This window comes from Rhinoderma darwinii, chromosome 4, assembly GCF_050947455.1.
Source record: "Rhinoderma darwinii isolate aRhiDar2 chromosome 4, aRhiDar2.hap1, whole genome shotgun sequence".
Taxonomy (NCBI): Eukaryota; Metazoa; Chordata; class Amphibia; order Anura; family Rhinodermatidae; genus Rhinoderma; species Rhinoderma darwinii.
Window position 1 is genome coordinate 184,653,262 of NC_134690.1, and position 21,141 is coordinate 184,674,402.

Below are 21,141 nucleotides of genomic sequence, written 5' to 3' on the forward strand. Positions count from 1 at the left end.
ACATGCAACCCACAAGCTGGACACATGCTGCATTCGTGCCACTCACACCTAGGACACATGCGCACGCACACCAGTCACACTTATGACTCATGCGCACGCACACCACGCACACGTAGGATATATCCTCCACTCTCGCCACTCACACCTAAGACATATGCTGCACGTTGTCTACCCACACCAAGGACACATGTTGAACACGCACTACTAACACCTCGCACAAATGCTGCACACACTACTCACATACTAGACACATAGCACTCACACACTAGACACGTACCACACATTAGACACATACTGCACACACTACTTACACTAGACACATACCGCACACACCACACAAATGCTAAACACACCTCACATAACACTTACACACTAGACCTATACCACACATACATTGATTATAATAGCACCATACATTGTGTCCATGATTATAATAGCCCCATACACTGTGTCCCACACACACACACACACACAAAGTGCTGCCCGTAGATAGTGCCCCCATAGAGACTCCTGTAGATAGTGCCCCCATAGAGCCCCCTGTAGATAGTGCCCCACATATAGCCCCACCTGTAGATAGCTACCCATATATAGCGCCCCCTGTATATAGTGCACCACATATAGCCCCCCTGTAGATAATGACCCACATATAGCCTCCCCTATCTACTGTGTCCCACATATAGTGGCCCCTGTAGATATTGCCCCACATATAGCCTCCCCTGTAGATATTGCCCCACATATAGCCTCCCCTGTAGATTGTGCCCCACATATAGCCCCACCTGTAGATAGCTATCCACATATAGAGCCCCCTGTATATAGTGCCCCTCATATAGCCCCCTGTATATTGTGTCCCACATATAGCCCACATGTAGATAGTGACCCACATATAGCCTCCCCTATAGACTGTCTCACATATAGTGCCCCCTGTATATAGTGCCCCACATATAGCCTCCCCTGTAGATATTGCCCCACATATAGCCTCCCCTGTAGATTGTGTCCCACATATAGCTCCCCCTGTATATAGTGCCCCACATATAGCCCCCCTTAGTGTCCCACATATAGCCTCACCTGTAGACTGTGCCCCACATATAGCCTCCCCTGTAGATAGTGTCCCACATATAGCTGAACCCCTGTAGATAATGCCACTCACTCTTTTAGGTGGAAAAAAAAACAACTTTACATACTCACCTTGATCCCGTTCCCACGCCGTCCTGTGTCAATGCAGGCCCGCTCTATTCTGAGCAGGTCTGCTGGGGCTGAACGACGGGACTGATTGGTAGGGCAGAATGACTTTCCCCATCAATCAGCGCCTTTCAACAATGGAAGCGGCGCAATGACGTCATCGCGCCACTAGCATCGTTGAAAGGTGCTGATTGGTGGGGCAAGTCATTCTGCCCTGCGAATCAACTTCATTATAAGGTGCTGAATGGTCGGGCACGGAACTTGCCCGGCCATATAGACACAGGTACAATTAGTGTAGGAGGGGGTGGCGGCGGCTGATTTTAGTGGTGCCTCCGCCCCCTCAGAGAGGCAACAGGCCGCCGGCTGAGGCGAGAAGCTCATCTCGCCACACGGATGGTGCGGCCCCGACTGTCCCATACTGATTATTTGGGCAGAAACTGTTCACTGGCCCATCTAGCATTTGCTAGAACTGCCAGATGGTCAGTCTGGCCCAGCTTTAGAGCCTAAGGCTGGGTTCACATGACCACATTAACGTCGGTAATGGACGGACGTATTTCGGCCGGAAGTCCCGGACCGAACTCAGTGCAGGGAGCCGGGCTCCTAGCATCATAGTTATGTACGATGCTAGGAGTCCCTGCCTCTCCGTGGAACTACTGTCCCGTACTGAAAACATGATTACAGTACGGGACAGTTGTCCTGCAGAGAGGCAGGGACTCCTAGCATCGTACATAACTATTATGCTAGGAGCCCGGCTCCCTGCACTGAGTTCGGTCCGGGACTTCCGGCCGAATTACGTCCGTCCTTTACGAACGTTAATGTGGTCGTGTGAACCCAGCCTTTAGGGTATGTTCACACGCACTAATTACGGACGTAATTCGGGCGTTTTTGCCCAGAATTACGTCCGAAAATAGCGCCTCAATAGCGTTGACAAACATCTGCCCATTGAAAGCAATGGGCAGACGTTTGTCTGTTCACACGAGGCGTATATTTACGCGCCGCTGTCAAATGACGGCGCGTAAATAGACGCCCGCGTCAAAGAAGTGACCTGTCACTTCTCTGGGCGTAATTGGAGCCGTTATTCATTGACTCCAATGAATAGCAGCGCCAATTACGTCCGTAATGGACGCGGCGTTCAAGCGCCTGCACATGCCGTTACGGCTGAAATTACGGGGATGTTTTCAGGCGGAAACATCCCCGTAATTTCAGCCGTTACGGACGCTGTCGTGTGAACATACCCTTACAGTTTCTGTCATTTTGTTGAACCTGCAGAAGAATGTAGCTAAAACGGAGGAAAGAGCACTTAGTATTACATGTATTATGTCTCGAGTCTGTTCCGGAGGCAGGTAGAGCAGAGAGTCTTTAAGGTAGCCAATAGCTGCAGAGCAGCGAGTGATTTCAGAGAACGGATATCATTTTGTCAACTTCTGCTCTACAGCCCATTAAATTGCAGCCATGTTTTTATTTCCTGTGGTGTTAAGGACCTGTAGTGTACAGATCATCTTAGAAACTTGCATTTGAGAGACCAGAGTTAAATAATTAATGGCCCTAGTATGTTAAATGACTCTAGTAGCTCCATTTTACTAATTATGAATTTTTTTCCGGAGATTCATTTTAAGGTAAGAATAGCAGGCAATGATACTGATGGCCACCACGTGGTTGTGTCTGGTACTGCAAATCTGCCAATGAAATGAAGTGCTACAGTCGATTCATTCTACTAATCATTGAGCGGTATTTATTAATTGAGCCCCTAAATTATTGTTCTAAAGGATTAATGCCCTGCCAAGCAGCACATTTATTTCCAAGAAAATAATATATTCCTAAAGAAACCTCTTTAAAAGGAGTCTGTGACCAGAATGTCCGAGTTAAACTAGTAACAGGGTATTGTGGAGGAGACTAACCTGTATGTAGTGTTTATTTTCATTTTCTGCTGACTGCTTCCTTTGTCGAGAAATACGTTTTATTATGTTTATGCGAACGAGCTTAGGCAGAATGAGGGCGTTACCATTGCACCTAAATGCTCTTACTTCGCACCCCAGGTCAACTTTCCTCCCTTCTTAGGGTATGTGCACACACACTAATTACGTCCGTATTTGACGGACGTATTTCGGCCGCAAGTCCCGGACCGAACACAGTGCAGGGAGCCGGGCTCCTAGCATCATAGTTATGTACGATGCTAGAAGTCCCTGCCTCACTGCAGGACAACTGTCCCATACTGAAAACATTATTACAGTACGGGACAGTTGTCCTGCAGCGAGGCAGAGACTCCTAGCGTCGTACATAAGTATGATGCTAGGAGCCCGGCTCCCTGCAGTGTGTTCGGTCCGGGACTTGCGGCCGAAATACGTCCGTCAATTACGGCCGTAATTAGTGTGTGTGCACATACCCTTACAGTGATTGACAGGGGCCAGGCAGCGTAATCGGCGTGTTCATGCCTGGCACTGTACTATCTGTAACACTCACGCATCCCTGCTCTACACCCAACACATGCTCGCCGTTCTAATCGGCGATTACGCTGTCTGGCCACTGTCAATCACTGCAAAAAGGGAGGGAGGTTGAACAGGGGAGTGAAGTAAGAACATTTAGATGCAACAATAACACCCTCATTGCACCTAAATGCTCATTAGCATAAACGTAATAAAACGTATTTCTCGACAAAGGAAGCAGTCAGCAGAAAATGAAAATAAATACTACAAACAGGTTAGTCTCCTCCACAATACCCTGTTACTAGTTTAACTCAGACATTCTGGTGACAGACTCCCTTTAAACAGGTCTCCAGTGGGGGATAACTGCATGTAGCTGCCAACATCTCTTTCACTGTGAGTATTACTTTGGAGGAGGAGGTGGAGAATTGGGATTAACTGGTCTCACAGCTGGTGGTATGGAGATGTGCTTTTTTTTTTGTTTTGTTTTTTTGTTAAGATGAGCTGTTCAGATCCCTTTAAATATTGCTAAAATAGTTTCTTAAACTAAACATATAGAATGGCAGTTTGTTATATTTACTGGTAGTCCTCGTTGACCTTCCATTCCTGTCAGGCCTGGTTTTCCTTCTTCTCCCTTGAGAGACATAAAAGGTATTAAGTCATTGCATATATAATACTAGAAAAAAAAATGGATTAGCAGTGCTACATACATGGAGTAGCTGAACTACAGTGTGATCCATTGCTCTATAATCTAAACTATTGGTTTTCTCACGTAAAACACATGTGCAAAACTGAAGGCATTGACATTGCAGGCTCAGTTCTGTTGAATTCAGGGTTCCCTACAGGCCTGTTTTGTACACCAAACCAGTTTTTAATTTACCACATTTTATACATGAAAGGACCGAAACTCTAAAATAGTGACACAAACTTGAAAGCAAAAAAGTCTTTAGAACATGAAGCATTAGTTGTGAGGAATTTGGAAGCAAAAAAGTCTATAGAACATGGAGCATTAGTTGTGAGGGTTTCAGCTGATGCTTTTGATGAGCATATGTGACCATTAGCTTTACAGTTAGGCTGTTATTACTTCTAGAAGTTATAAAACAACGATAATAGCACTCACAGTTGACCAAAAAGATTGGAAAAATAAAATCTTCCCCCACGCAGACTTAAAAGACTATTATCAACTTAGAAATTTATGAGATATCGATAGGAATTATGCCTGAAAAAACGCCCCTAATACGCCTACAAACATCTGTCCATTGCTTTCAATGGGAATTACGATGTTCTGTTCCCATGAGCCTTTATTTTACGCGTCGCTGTCAAAATACGGCGCATAAAATGACGGCTCCTCAAAAGAAGTGCAGGACACTTCTTGGGACGTTTTTGGAGGCGTTTTTCATTGACCCCATTGAAAAACAGCCGTAAAAAACACGAGTTGTTAAAAAAACTTCTGAAAGTCAGGAGCTGTTTTCGCCTGAAAACAGCTCCGTATTTTCAGAGGTTTTTGGTTAAGCGTGTTGAACATACCCTAATAGTGCAGAAAATGTGTGATGTCTATTATAGTATAGGACAATAAATCTATACAGGAATCGAAAATGGAAAAAGTAGAAAAGGCAGAAGAAAACAAAATTACCTGTAATGAATTTAGCTTATGAAAACACTTATTTATGTATACAATATATGAAATACAATTGGGGATGTCTGAGAGTCTGAATTTGAATCATACTTGAAAGTGTATACTTTCGTGTTTTTGTGAAGATGATAAAAAGAACGTTACAGCATAGTCTAGTAAAAAGCTTGGAGAATATAATTCCTTTATAGTGAGTTTATTATTTCTGTATAAAATGAATAATAATGTAGTGATCAATATACATTGTCCTTAAATGGGCACTGTCATTTCAACAAACTTTGCATAAATAAACTTTGTAATGTATCTTACAGAGAAAAATGCTCCTTTCTGCTCTTATTTGGCTGTTTTCCTGATTCCCCTCCCTCTGCTAATCTGACTTTCACTCTGAAAATTCAGCTATATCCGTCTGGAGTCGAACTGCAGCTCACATGTATCAGATTACACATGTCTATAAAAGCCTATGGAGATGGGAGGGGGAAAGAGTGAACAGGAAGTGCAGGATATAAAAGCAGAATGACAGGCATCGTCTGATGCTGGAGCTATATATGAACCTTCTATCACAACCAAAGCATTTATTCACATCAGTACAGGTCAGTACTTTTTATATATATATATATATATATATATATATATATATATATATATATATATATATATATATATATATACATACACAGATGAACAAATAGATCCAGCAGCACCAGTATTGTATGGGTGCAAGCCAACGGGAGAAAACCAAAATCCCAATTCTATACAATACAAAAATCAGGCAGCACTCAGTTTTTCATGATGATGCAAGAGGGTACTTTATTGTCCCATAGACAGCCACATTTCAGCTCCTTCCACTGGAGCCTTTGTCAAGCCTTGAAAGCCTCGAAAAACTGAGTGCTGCCTGATTTTTGTATTGTATATATATATATATATATATATATATATATATCTTGCTGCAAGATCTCTACTTTTATATACTACCTAGTCCTTGGATCTGGATGGCTTGCTTGGCACCTGTGCATCTTCTCTAGTGAGTGCTGCTGTTTTCTTTTGTTGCTATATATATATATATATATATATATATATATATATATATATATATATTATATCCTGCATGATTCTGTGTCTGTTTCTGAGTGAGAGAGAAGGTTATAGAGCAGTTTTTTTCTCTTCTTACTGTGTGCAGTGCATGGCTGCCTGTCTCCACCCCTCAGCTCAGAGAGAAATACCAAATACTGATATAGCATGCAGAGGGGAAAACTGCTATAAATTGCAAAATCAAAGTCATATAATGGCTAGAAATAGTGCTGCTCCTCATGTACACACACATAGTAGCTTATCCTAAAAAGTCAAATGAAACGACAGGTAGCTTTAAAGAAGAACTCCAATTAATTATTTTTGTAGTGTAATGTTGTGTATTGGCTTACCTTTTTCTCCATTTCACCTGTAGCCACTCTGTTCCAGGTTGCCCAGCGGTCACATGATCTTTATTTGTCATTGTGACTCTCTGAATCCTACAGCATCTGCCGTAGAAACCGGAAGTCAGTGTCTCAATGCAAGTCCATGAGAGTCTCTGTAACGCCGGTGGCTGGCCCCGCATCTGGTCTCGTGCCTCTCTCGGCACTCTCAGTCTTCTGCGGCTCACGCCCTCTGGATCCCTAGTGAATGCGTACGCACTCCTGCCGCCTCTTAAAGGATCAGTGCACGCGAAAGTCTAAAAATGTCTCAATCACGCCTGCTGTTTCCCAGGACTATTAAAGGCACCATCTTCATCTCCCAAGTGCCTGAGCAATGTTGTTGCTAACCCAATGTTAGTCTGCAAAGGTTCCGTTACCTGTTCCTGAAACCTGTGTTTGTGACTATCCGGTGTCCGTATCTGCGTCCAGTGTCCGTGACAAGTTCAGTATCTGCGTCCAGTGTCCGTGTCAAGTCCAGTGTCCGTGACGACTAAAGTATCTGTGTCCAGTGCCCGAGACGAGTCCAGTGTCCGAAACCAGTTCTGCTTCCAATAACCCAGCACAAGCCAGCTTCCAATAATCCAGCACAAACCAGCTTCCGATAATCCAGCACTAGCCAGTTTCCGATAATCCGGCACAAGCCAGCTTCCAGCTTTCCAGCACCAGCCTGCCATCCAAGTACCATTGACCAGTGACTGTTCTTTATTTGTTTGGCCAGCTGCTACTCCGTTACAGCAGAATGGCCCAGTGGGTCCACAACCCCGGTGGACGTTACAGTCTCGATGTGAGCCTCATTTACTTGCATCGAAACACTGACCTCCAGTTTCTACAGCAACACACATGATGCCTTGGCGATGCAGAACAGAGCGGTTATGGTTAAAGTGGAGAACCAGCGAAGCTGATACATAACATTGCACTACATTTTATCACATGTTAAAATGGGGTGGAGGTAATTTACTGCAGTACTTCTTTAATTACTAGTTTGATAGTTTTTTTTTAATTTATTTGAAACTACAGTTAAAAGGCTTGTCTGGGATGAGAGTCATTTTAAAAAGTACTACAGTAGAATATTTTCATATAGTGTGAATGATCACTAAAGGCAGTGCAAATGATACAAGCTCCTCATCGGCCCCCCAACATTCCTTCATGGCCAAAGAGACAGCATATCTATAGCACTATGACCCCTATAGATATGGATAAGATTAAATGCAGCGGCTTAGAAGACTGTATTACCTACAGGGCCCAGTGGACAGTATCATACATGATAGGTTTAGATACAGGGCCCAGCGGACATTATCACACATGGTAGGCTTAGATACAGGGCCAAGCCGACAGTATGACACATGGCAGGCTTAGATACAGGGCCCAAAAGACTGTATCACACATAGGCCCTGTATCTAAGCCTATTATGTGCTAGGCTTAGATACAGGGCCCAGAAGACAGTTTCACACATGGTATGATATTGTCTGCTGGGCCCTGTATCTAAGCCTACCTTGTGGTGGGCTTAGATACAGGGCCCAAAAGACAGTATCACACGTAGACCTTGTATCTAAACCTTCCGCATGGTAGGCTTAGATACAGGTCCCCGGCAGACAGTAATCCGGGCCCTGAATCTAAGCCATATCTAAGCCTACCACATGGTATACTTAGATAGAGGGCCCCAGTAGACAGTAATCTGGGCCCTGTATCTATGCCTACCACATGGTAGACGTAGATACAGGGCCACAGCACGCAGAAATCGTATAATCTTTCAATCTCTCCCCCACCCCTCAGCACTTTCAGGAACTTGCATGGGCTCTCCTGATTCCCAGAAAGTGATGGAGGGGGCAGTGATGGGGGCGGAGTCAGTGATGTTCGCCTGACCATGACCTGGGCGTGCGTCACTGACTTCATTCCGCCCCTTCCCCCGTCGGCACTTTCTGGGAGATAGGAAAGCCTGCCGACGTTCTGCCCTCCAATCCTCCGCTGTTGGACCCCTTGGCGGACGTCACGTCGTCAGGTGTACACAGTGGACAGTGTGGTAAGGGGGGCCTGTGGGCCCCCTGGTTTAGGGGCCCGGTCGCAACTACGACCGCTGTGACTCCTATAGCTACGCCACTGTATGAGCCCACATTCTCTTTCTCTTGCTTATTTGCTATCCTATAGTCTGTAGATAGGGCAATGAGTTAGTTACTTACCAACAACACTATGTTTTCTTTATTTTACGATGTGGCTGCAGATGGAGAAAATTGTGCTGACTTTACGACAGAAGTATATTGGAAAGTGATAAGTCTTAGTATTTCTGAGCTGTATAACCCCTTAAGAACCATTCCAATTTTGGCCTTAAAGTGTACCTATCATTTCATCAAAAACCATAGCAATAGCATGGGCTTGCAGCACTAATGCCCTGAAACGATTTCCTTTTTAGCCTGCTCATATTCTGTTAGCCATTACTGTTTTATGTTGAGAGCCACATTTGAGGCTTTGATTTTTTAAGACATAATTTTTGGGTATACATATGGTAGAATTTAATTTATATGAATTTATTCATAACAGAAAAATTAATAAAAAACCGCCCTAGCATTACTTTATTATTTGGGTTATTAGGAGTACGGGGATACTGAAGACCAACCATTTTCTATTTTCATTACAAAAAATTTATTTAAAAAAAAAAAATGCATTGTATTGTATTGTATTTTTTTCAATCATTTATTTGATTTGATTAGTTTAAAATCTTTTGTCCCATAGAGGACTTTTACTTTTAATATTTTTTTTTGAACCATAATATACTGTTTATGAGTTTTGAGTATTTCCCAGAGATTTAGATGCTGGGGCTGACAGTAACAGGAAAAAGAGAGCACCCTCACTTTGTCCATACCGTGATCAGTACTGATTGCGGTACATCAGGGGTTAAGTGGCGGGGATCTGAGTTTCTCTGATCATGGTGGTTATTGCGGGAATGTATTTGTCAATCACAGCCACATTCTGTCGTTTAATAAAGTCTGTGATCCTTCAAATATCTCAAGGTGTTGTGCTTACATTCAACAGCCATAGGAACCTCGAAGCAGCAGCCTGACAATCTAAAAATACAGATAGCTGACTCTCACAAAGCAGAAGGCTATAAAAAGATATGAGTCTGAAAAAATGTCTTTGTTGTATAATTTTTAAATCATAAAATACTAAATGTTAATTGTAACGCTTGCTTATAGACGTCAGTTCTATACTTAAGCACCGTAAAGTTTACAAGGTCACATTAGAAAGGATACACTTCACACTTGATATGTGCCTCTTCAAAAAAGAACTGCTACAGTATATGAGAAATAGACTGAAAACGTGGAAAAGATCTAGTCAGAAATTCTTAGATCTGCCTAGAAAGGAGTAACTTAAAGGGAACTATCACCTCTATGTAATAAATATGTGTTGTATTTCCATGAAATAAAAAATGGATTTACTATTTGTCATCTACAGATTGCTAACAGTTACTTTCAATAAAATATTTTCTGAACTTTTTATATATTCTGTCTTGTTTTTTCTAAAGACTGCAAGCATTTTTGTGGGAAAAAAAATAGAATTTTCCATGCAATTATGTCGTATTCATTTGTTCTTCTAATGTAAACCTTTATCTATACATTGTTCTGCGCTGCTGGCTCCTATTATTTATACAATGGACTATTATCTTAATACATATAAGAACCAACACAATCATTTTAGTGATGATTGCCATTTGGATACATATAGGCTTCTTCTATTAAAAAAATATGACTTTAATGTTTCCAGATATAATTTTTTTTGCTGTAAAACTAAAATAGAGTAAATATTAAAAGAAAATATGGTGGATAGTTTGTGCGCTAGATTTAGAAATTTTACCACAGATACCAACAGGCCTAAATTGGTTTTAAAGCATGGCTAAGCATTGTCAAAATTGCTGTCTAGCCACAAAACATTATTTTCAAACACCATTCACCAGGGTGCATTAGTATCTGCTAGCATGTTATACTTAATCTCTTTTAGTAATATAAAAAACTTAAAGGGGTTTGCCCATCAGGGACATTTATGGCATATCCACAGTATATGCTATAAATGTCAGATAGATGCGGGTCCCACCTCTGGGACCCACACCTATCTCTAGAACAGGGCCCCCTAAACACTGTTCTACCGTTCTCATTTCCCGCTGCCTCCTGGCCACTTCATGATTACACGGCCGGAAATGACAAAAACAGCGCAGCTGGCTGAAGTACGCTGTTTTCATAACTCCCATAGAGGTAAATGGCAGTTACGGAAACAGCGTAGCTCATGTGCTACGCTTCTTCCATAACTGCCATTCACTTCTATGGGGTTTAACGGAAACAGCGTAGCACAGCGAGTTACACTGTTTTCCTGATTACATGGTCGGAAGTTACGAAGTGGCCCGGGAGGCAACACGAACCGAGAAAGGTAGAACAGGGTTTAGGGGGCCCGTTCTAGAAATAGGTGCGGGTCCCAGAGGTGGGACACGCTTCTACATCCAGCGGATATGCCATAAATGTCCCTGGTGGGCAAACCCCTGTAACTGTACACTTTGTTACAAATAGGAAATAGGAGCTTTAAATCAGTCTCATCCTGTACAATTACTAAGCATGTTAAAAGCTGGAGGTTTCGCCCCGATAAGGATGTCCCGAAAGAAAGCTTTCGACCCCCAAAATGCATCCTTAATGTCCCTATGTGTGTTGTCCAAATTTTTGGACTACTAAGGGGAATTTTAATGTTCCATACATTTGGTCGGGACAGCTTAGTTCCTTCACCCCTTTGTAATTTTAATGATAAATTCAGTAAGTAATACATTTTCCATATAATATATATACGCTTACCATGCAAACAAAGATTAAACAAACATATTTTTTGTATTTTCAACTTATTATTGTATTCAATATTGTAAATGTACACTTTGAGATGCTAACTGCATAGTGCATTGTATTTAGGTGTGCTAAAATTTCAATGAGTAATGTTAAGTTACCTTTTCTCCGTGATATCCCGGCATGCCATCTTTTCCATGTATTCCTGGTTCTCCCTGTTAGATGGAAAGATTGAGAATCAAAAATAAAACTGCTACAATTTTTAATATTGTAAATACAATTTTATTTTGAAAATATACTTACGGGTCTTCCAGACTTTCCGATTGACCCACTACTTCCTTTGTCTCCCTTAGCACCCTAAATGATAAATGTGCAATATAAAGTGAACACATTTAAAGCTGAACTTAAAGAGGCTCTGTCACCTGATTATAAGTGCCCTTTCTACATAATATGATCGGCGCTGTAACGTAGATAACAACAGTGGTTTTTATTTTGAAAAATGATCATTTTTTAGCAAGTTATGAGCAATTTTAGATTTATGCTAATTAGTTTCTAATAGACAACTGGGCGTGTTTTTACTTTTTACCAACTTGGCGTTGTACAGAGGAGTGTATGACGCTGACCAATCAGTGACCAATTAGCATCATACACTTCTGATTGTTCCTGCCCAGCTTCTTTCACTGCACAATCACACTGTGACAATGGGCTGGAACAATGAGACGCTGATTGGTCACTGATTGTACAACACCCAGTTGGTAAAAAGTAAAAACACACCCAGTTGTCTATTAAGAAACTAATTAGTATAAATCTAAAATTTCTCATAACTTGCTCAAAAATGATAGTTTTTCAAAATAAAAACCACACTACTGTGATCTACAATACAGCGCCGATCACATTATGTAGGAGAAAGGGCACTTATAATCTGGTGAAAGAGCCTCTTTAAATGAATTTGTAATTTCAAAACATGCACTGGTTTCTAATAAATAAATTATATATTTATGTCTATATTATGTTAATTTATATTTATGTATAATGAGGAATGTATTTAGAAGAAAAATATAGAATGTATGACTTAATTTGTCGATGGTCTTTGGTATGTCCAGAGCCAGATTATAAGGAGGGCAAATGTGTCAATTTCCCTGAGGCCTCCACTACCTGGTCGCCTTTTAGGCATCCACTGTCCCATACTTAAAAATTATTCAAACATCTTAATGTTATCAGTTAAACGAGTTTATTACCTTACAGCAAGAGATCTTGTCATGCCTATGGCCACGGGCCGTCGGGCTCACTCACCTCCTGACAGCCGCAGCCATGGATCTGTGAGCGCTGGCCCCCATCTCCTCCTCAGGTGGCGCCAGCGCTCACTTCGGCTTCTCTCGGCCGGCTCCCATAGGGTGCACATGCACACTCGTGCCCGCTCTTAAAGGGCCAGCGCGTGTACCTGAGTTAAAGTACCAAATTAGCCCATGAGCACCCTGGACTATAAGAAGGGCTCTGCCCCTTTCTGCATTGCCTGAGCTTTGTTTTTGTTGCCCTAGTATGTCTTTACAAATGGTCTCCTAAGTGTTTTCCAGTTCCCAGTGTTTCCCATTCCTGCTACCTGTCACCTGTATTCCTGCTATCCTGGTCCAAGTGCTGTATTGAGTTGGAGTCGTACTGCGCTGAGTACCACGCCTGTCCTTCTACACCACACCTGGTGCCTGCCTGTTGCCTAGTCCCAGCTGAACCTGTGTTGCTACTGTCTGAGCTACCACAGGTATACCTATAGAAACTATAGACTGTGACCTGTGTCCTGTTGGCCAGCTGCCATACTGTCAAGTCGGTACGGCCCAGTGGGTCCATGTACCCAAAGTGACAGATCTACACCACCATCATCATGATGTGACTACGAGCTATTGGGGATCCACAACTAAAAATAAAGTGGCTCCTACCCAATGTTGATCTTGTCTTGGGTGTGCCCAAAAACAGGTTTTTTTCGCTATATAAAGTTTGCTGATAATAAATAATATTAAAATAGTTTGCTAATTTGCTGCATATTGTAGAAATGTTTTTTTAAAATCTGCTGTATTTAAATTGCCTTTTTCTTAAGTAAAAAAAAAATTGCTATTTATTTTTCCATGTACACTTTACACTGGAGATTCCTTTTTAATAAACCATTTATAGAAAGCTCCTCTATCTATAATAACTTTGGAATCATCATACAAGTGAGGAGAAATACTGTACATCTGATAAACAATATATATGTAACTTCACATTTATAGTTAATTTCCAGTAGAAATGCAGGTTGTTTCCACTTTGCAAGGTACTGTAGCTGTCCAGTAAAACCAGATACGTTTATTCCAGGCACTATGAGGTTAATTGATCAACCTTTCTACGCCAGTTTTCTGGCATAGAAAAGTCACAAAAGAGCCTTTTACAATAAATTTGCAGTGTAAATGCGACTTTAAGCCTTTTGCGCCACCTCGCTACTTTTGAGAAAAGGGGGTGTGGCCTCCCAAGTAGGGGGCAAGGTCACCACAGCCTGACAAATTTATTATAATTTATGCCAGAAAAGTGGCATAAATTATAGTGGAAATCTACGCCAGCTTCTGTAACGTCTGTGGCCATGGTCCGTCATTCCTACTCACCCATCGACGGCCGCAACCGCAGACTTCCTAGTTTGGGCCGGCATCTCCCTCCTAGGAGGCGCCACCATTCTTTTCCACTCTGCCCTGCAGTGTTCTCTAGCTCGTTCCCGCCCTTAAAGAGCCAGCACGCGCACATGTAAAATATTACTAATTAGCCCCTGATCACCCTTGACTATAAAAAAGGCTCTGCCCCTTCACTCCTTGCCTGAGCATTGTTGTGTATTCCCATGTTAGTTTTAGCAAATGGTCCCTTAGTGTTATCCTGTTCCCAGTGTTCCTGTGTCCTGCTACCTCTATCCTGTATCCCGTGCTGTGTTTGTTCCTGAGCCTTATTGAGTGTTGAAGTCATGTTGTGCCACCTGTCACGTCTGCCTTTCATACACCACGTCTGGTGTCTTCTGCCATGCCTGATATCATCTGCCACGTGTGGCGTCATCTACCTTCAAGTTTCTTCTGTGCCTAAGCCTCTGCTACTGTCTGGCCTATTACAGGTACTCTTGTACTGGCACTTTCTATAGACTGTTGTTTGGCCAGCTGCTACTCCACTAGGGCGGTGCAGCCTAGTGGGTCCATATACCCACAATTCGTGACAGTACTCTCAGGCCATGGTCCCTGCTGGTCAACCCAAGACCAGGACGACATCACAAGTCATGCAGGCACACATGCGAGACCTTTGGTCACGACAGGACCAACTCCTCCAGGAGGTGACCGCCATTGCACATCGGCTGGATACGTAAGCTGCAGTCGTCGCGACACCTGCTCCTGTTGCTCTTGCTGTTCCTCCTGCTACACTTCCTGTCAGTAACAGTGCCGACCCCTGATTCTCCCTGCCACTACCTCCTCGCTATGACGGAGACGCAAGGACCTGCAGGTGATTTCTGAACCAATGCCAGATCCACTTCAGACTGCATGCAAAGGCCTTCCCTTCTGATGACGCAAGGATCGCCTTCATAATCTCTATCCTTACTGGCAAGGCCCTGGCCATTTGGGATTGTCAAGGACCAGAGACCCGTGACTTACAGTGCTTCTTACAGACTTTCCATACAGTATTTGAGGAACCTGGGCGAGTCTCTTCTGCTGCTGCATCTCTTCTGACTCTTTGCTAGGGAGACACCTCCATGGGTGAGTGCACCGTTTAGTTCCGTACCCTGGCTGCAGAACTAACCTAGAACAACGAGGCCTTGGTGGTTACATTCTGGCAGGGACTGTATTCTGTGATTAAAGACAAGCTTGCCGCTCGAGCTCTGTCGCCTACCCTGGATGACCTCATGCTTCCGGCCACCCGGATTGACATGAGGATCCGGGAGTGGTCCCAAGAGGTTCGCCAGGAGAGAAAATTATCCAGGGAGGACTTTTTCTCATTTGGCAGACATAAAGAGAATCCTTCGCTGGGGACACAGCTCCAAACTGGCTGGGCACGCGAGTGTTCATAAGACTCGAGATCTGATAGCTTGCCATTTCTGGTGGCCCACGCTGCCCAAATATATTGTGGACTATGTCTCTTACTGCACTGTCTGTGCTTCTAACAAGGTTGCTCAATCCAAGCCTGCAGGTCTGCTCCAACCTATGCCTGTGCCCAACGCTCCCTGGCAGCATATTGCATTAGAATTTGTCACAGATCTTCCTCCCTCTGCAGGATGTAATACTGTCTGGGTGGTGGTGGACAGGTACCCGAAGATAGCACATTTTATCCTGCTGACCGGTCTACCTTCTGCTCCTAGACTGGCAAATCTCTTCATTCTTCACATCTTCTGCTTGCACGGTTTGCCCCTTCATATCATGTCTGATCGGGGGGTTCAGTTCCCCTCAAAATTCTGGAGAGACCTCTGTAAACTCCTGGATGTGAAATTGGACTTTTCCTCAGCTTACCTGTAATGGTGGGGGTAGGGAAACGGACAAGTGAGCCCTAATCTACCCGCCACTCTGTCCCTGCCTACTTGCAACAACCCGCCCTAGGCGAAGGGGTACAACTGGGCGGCGGTCCCTACGCTCAGTAAGTGCATGAGACAAACAGACAAGGGTACCCAAAGCTAAGGGAAATGGGGCAGTTGCCCACGGCAACACCATGAGCAACAAGAGTGGTGAACGAGCCGAGTCAAACCAGGAGTGCACGAGGTACCAAACGCAGAGCAGGAGAGTAGTCAGTAAGCCAGGGTCAGTATGGAGCAGGATCAAATAGTTAGAAGCTGTAGCTGGGCAAGGAAACCACACGAGAAGAATCACAAGCAAAGGAGGAACAGGAAAGGCAGGTATAAATAGACAGAGGGCGGGAGCTAGCTCCGTCTGGCCAGGCTGCGATAGGCTCTCCCACTCCTAAGCCTGCCATCCTGAGTGGTGGAAGATGGAGTCAGTCTCAGAGACATAGACTCAGGTGCAGACTGATTACCTATGGGCGTATACACAGAAGTTGTGCCTGGCAGATCCTTTACAGTACCCCCCCCTTTTATGAGGGGCCACCGGACCCTTTCTAAGTGGACCTGGTTTATTGGGGAAAAGAAGGTGGAACTTCCTGACCAATACCCCAGCGTGAACATCCCGGGCGGGTACCCAAGTCCTCTCCTCAGGCCCGTATCCTATGCAATGGACCAGGTACTGGAGGGAGCCTTGGACCATCTTGCTGTCCACAATCTTGGCCACCTCGAATTCCACCCCCTCAGGGGTGAGAACGGGAACAGGAGGTTTCCTCGAGGGAGCCAAGGACGGGGAGCAGCGTTTAAGGAGGGAGGCATGAAACACGTTGTGTATTCAAAAAGATGGAGGCAACTCCAGTCAGAAGGAGACAGGAGTGAGGACTTCAATGACCTTATACGGCCCAATAAACCGGGGAGCAAACTTCTTGGACGGGACCTTAAGGCGCAAGTTCCTAGACGATAACCACACCAGATTCCCGACCATAAACAAGGGGTTAGCAGAACGTCTTCTATCAGCCTGAGTTTTTTGTACGCTCTGGGACGCCTCTAGGTTCTTCTGAACATGGGCCCAGACTGTGCACAGTTCCCGATGAACGACCTCTACCTCGGGATTGTTGGAACTACCAGGTGAAACGGAGGAGAACCGTGGATTAAACCCAAAATTACAGAAAAAGGGGGAGATCCCTGACGAGTTACTGACCCGGTTATTAAGGGAAAATTCGGCGAGGGGAATGAATGAGACCCAATCATATTGACAGTCAGAGATAAAACACCTTAAATATTGTTCTAGAGATTGATTAGTCCTCTCAGTTTGGCCATTAGTTTCAGGATGGAAGGCAGAGGAGAAGGACAGATCAATCTCCAACTTTTTACAGAAGGCTCTCCAAAACAATGAAACAAATTGTACCCCTCTGTCCGAAACAATATTGACAGGGACCCCATGGAGACGCAGGATGTGTTTGACAAACAAGGTAGCTAACGTCTTGGCATTGGGTAGTTTCTTGAGGGGCACAAAGTGGCACATCTTACTGAAGCGGTCTACTACAACCCACACCACCGACTTGCCTTGAGATGGAGGCAAATCGGTGATAAAATCCATGGAGATATGGGTCCAAGGTCTCTGGGGAATGGGCAAAGAACGTAGTAAGCCCGCTGGTCGAGACCTGGGAGTCTTGGACCTAGCACAAACCTCACAAGGGGCGACGTAGGCCTTAACGTCTTTAGGCAACCCAGGCCACCAATAGTTTCTGGCAATGAGGTGTTTGGTACCCAGGACGCCTGGATGACCAGATAGTGCGGAGTCATGATTTTCCCTAAGTACCCTTAGCCGGAATTGCAGGGGAACAAACAGCTTGTCCTCAGGAAGGTTCCCGGGAGCTGAATCTTGATCAGCTGCAATTTCAGAGACTAAATCAGAATCAATAGAAGAAATGATTATACCAGGAGGCAAAATACAAGCAGGATCTTGCTCCGAAGGAGGGCTGGCCATGAAGCTACGCGACAGTGCATCGGCCTTAATATTTTTAGACCCAGCCCTATAGGTAACCAAAAAGTTGAATCTGGTAAAAAAATAGCGACCATCGAGCTTGTCTCGGGTTTAGCCTCCGGGCAGATTCTAGGAAAACCAGATTCTTGTGGTCGGTAAGGACCGTTACCTGGTGCCAAGCCCCCTCCAGGAAGTGGCGCCACTCTTCAAATGCCCATTTAATGGCTAAGAGTTCGCGGTTGCCAATATCATAGTTACTCTCAGTGGGTGAAAACTTCCTGGAGAAGTAGGCACAGGGACGGAGATGGGTGAGGGACCTGGTACCCTGGGACAAGACAGCCCCCACTCCCACCTCGGATGCGTCAACTTCCACGATAAATGGCTCCATTTGTTTGGGCTGAACCAGCACCGGGGCCGAGATAAAGCACTTCTTAAGGACCTCAAAAGCCTGGACAGCCTCAGGAGGCCAGCAGAGGAGATCAGCACCTTTGCGAGTGAGATCCGTAAGAGGCTTAGCGATGACCGAGAAGTTAGCAATAAATCTCCTGTAATAATTAGCGAACCCCAAGAAACACTGTAACGCCTTCAGGGAGGCAGGTTGGACCCATTCCGCCACAGCCTGGACCTTGGCGGGGTCCATGCGGAATTCATGAGGAGTGAGGATTTGACCCAAAAATGGTATCTCCTGTACCCCAAACACACATTTTTCGGTTTTCGCAAATAGTTTGTTTTCCCGAAGGACCTGGAGCACCTTCCTGACATGCTCAATGTGGGAGGACAAGTCCTTGGAAAACACCAGTATGTCATCAAGGTACACTACAAGAAATACCCCCAGGTAATCTCTTAAAATCTAATTTATGAAATTCTGGAAGACCGCAGGAGCATTACACAACCCAAAGGGCATGACGAGGTATTCGAAATGACCTTCGGGCGTGTTAAACACAGTCTTCCACTCATCCCCCTCTTTGATGCGGATAAGGTTATATGCCCCCCATAGATCAAACTTAGAGAACCATTGGGCCCCCTGAACCTGATTAAAGAGATCAGGAATCAAAGGAAGGGGATACTGGTTCCTTACAGTGACCTTATTCAAGTTACGGTAGTCAATGCATGGCCTAAGACCACCATCCTTCTTCCCTACGAAGAAGAAGCCAGCACCTACTGGAGAAGTAGGGGGACGAATGTAACCCCTGGCCAGGCATTCCTGGATATACTCTCTCATGGCTTCACGTTCGGGACAAGAAAGATTAAATATCCTACCCTTAGGGAGCTTAGCTCCTGGTACCAATTCGATAGCGCAATCGTATTCTCTATGAGGAGGTAACACTTCAGAGGCCTCCTTAGAGAAAACATCAGCGAAGTCCTGAACCAACTCAGGTAGCGTGTTCACCTCCTCAGGGGGAGAAATAGAATTAACAGAAAAACATGACGTCAGGCATTCATTACCCCATTTGGTAAGCTCCCCAGTATTCCAGTCAAACGTGGGATTATGCAACTGCAACCAGGGAAGGCCTAAAACCAAATCGGACGATAATCCCTGCATCAACAGTACAGAGCACTGCTCCAAATGCATGGAGCCAACAAGGAGTTCAAAAACAGGGGTATGCTGTGTAAAATAACCATTAGCAAGAGGAGTGGAGTCGATACCCACTACCGGGACAGGTTTAGGCAAATCAATCAAAGGCATAGCTAGAGACATAGCAAATTCCACAGACATGATATTAGCAGAAGACCCTGAATCCACGAAGGCACTGCCGGTAGCAGACCTACCACCAAAAGAGACCTGAAAGGGAAGCAAAATTTTATTACATTTCATATTTACGGGAAATACCTGTGCGCCCAAGTGACCTCCCCGATGATCACTTAGGCGCGGAAGTTTTCCGGCTGCTTATTCTTACGCCTAGGACAGGTGTTCACTTGATGCTTGTCATCCCCACAATAGAAGCAGAGACCATTCTTCCTGCGGAACTCTCTACGTTGTCGGGGGGACACGGAGGCCCCGAGTTGCATAGGTACCTCCGAGTCTTACGTGGAAGAGCGAAGCAACGGGACCTCGGGAGGCATCATGGGGGAGTCAGAGGGGAAAACACAAAAACGTTCAAGTTATCGTTCCCTGAGACGTCGGTCAAGTCGTACCGCTAAAGCCATAACCTGGTCTAGGGAGTCAGAAGAGGGATAGCTAACTAGCAGGTCTTTCAGGGCGTTCGACAGACCCAACCTAAACTGGCACCTTAAGGCAGGGTCATTCCACCGAGAAGCTACGCACCACTTCCTAAAGTCAGAACAATACTCCTCAACAGGTCTCTTACCTTGACGTAAGGTCACCAGCTGACTCTCGGCAAAGGCAGTCCTGTCAGTCTCGTCATAAATGAGTCCGAGAGCAGAAAAGAAACGATCAACGGAGGAAAGTTCAGGGGCGTCAGGAGCCAAGGAGAAGGCCCACTCTTGGGGCCCTTCCTGGAGCCGGGACATAATTATACCCACCCGCTGGCTCTCAGAACCTGAGGAGTGAGGCTTTAAGCGAAAGTAGAGCCTACAACTCTCCCGAAAGGAGAGAAAAGTCCTCCGGTCCCCTGAGAAGCAGTCAGGCAACTTGAGGTGGGGTTCAAGAGGTGAGGTGAGGGGCACTACCATGGTAGCGTCAGGCTGGTTGACCCTCTGAGCCAGGGCCTGGACCTTTAGGGAGAGACCCTGCATTTGCTGGGCCAGGGTCTCAAGGGGGTCCATAGTAGTGTCAGGGACCAGGGTAGACTAGGTATATGGGCTTGTGATTATGTAATGGTGGGGGTAGGGAAACGGACAAGTGAGCCCTAATCTACCCGCCACTCTGTCCCTGCCTACTTGCAACAACCCGCCCTAGGCGACGGGGTACAACTGGGCGGCGGTCCCTATGCTCAGTAAGTGCACGAGACAAACAGACAAGGGTACACAAAGCTAAGGGAAATGGGGCAGTTGCCCACGGCAACACCGTGAGCAACAAGAGTGGTGAACGAGCCGAGTCAAGCCAGGAGTGCACGAGGTACCAAACGCAGAGCAGGAGAGTAGTCAGTAAGCCAGGGTCAGTATGGAGCAGGATCAAATAGTTAGAAGATGTAGCTGGGCCAGGAAACCACACGAGAAGAATCACAA

General features: G+C 45.0%; 1 protein-coding gene across 1 annotated transcript in view; it reads right to left on the reverse strand.

Annotated features, from left to right (window-relative positions):
• The window catches only part of COL21A1 (collagen type XXI alpha 1 chain), a 384,255-nt gene that overhangs the window by 99,653 nt on the left and 263,461 nt on the right, over positions 1 to 21,141 (reverse strand). Inside the window, exons 15-17 of the mRNA XM_075864141.1 lie at positions 11,792 to 11,845; positions 11,650 to 11,703; positions 4,180 to 4,233 (exon numbers count right to left, since the gene is read on the reverse strand). Coding sequence (XP_075720256.1) covers positions 4,180 to 4,233; positions 11,650 to 11,703; positions 11,792 to 11,845 — 162 coding nt within the window. The remainder of the gene's footprint in view (positions 1 to 4,179; positions 4,234 to 11,649; positions 11,704 to 11,791; positions 11,846 to 21,141) is intronic.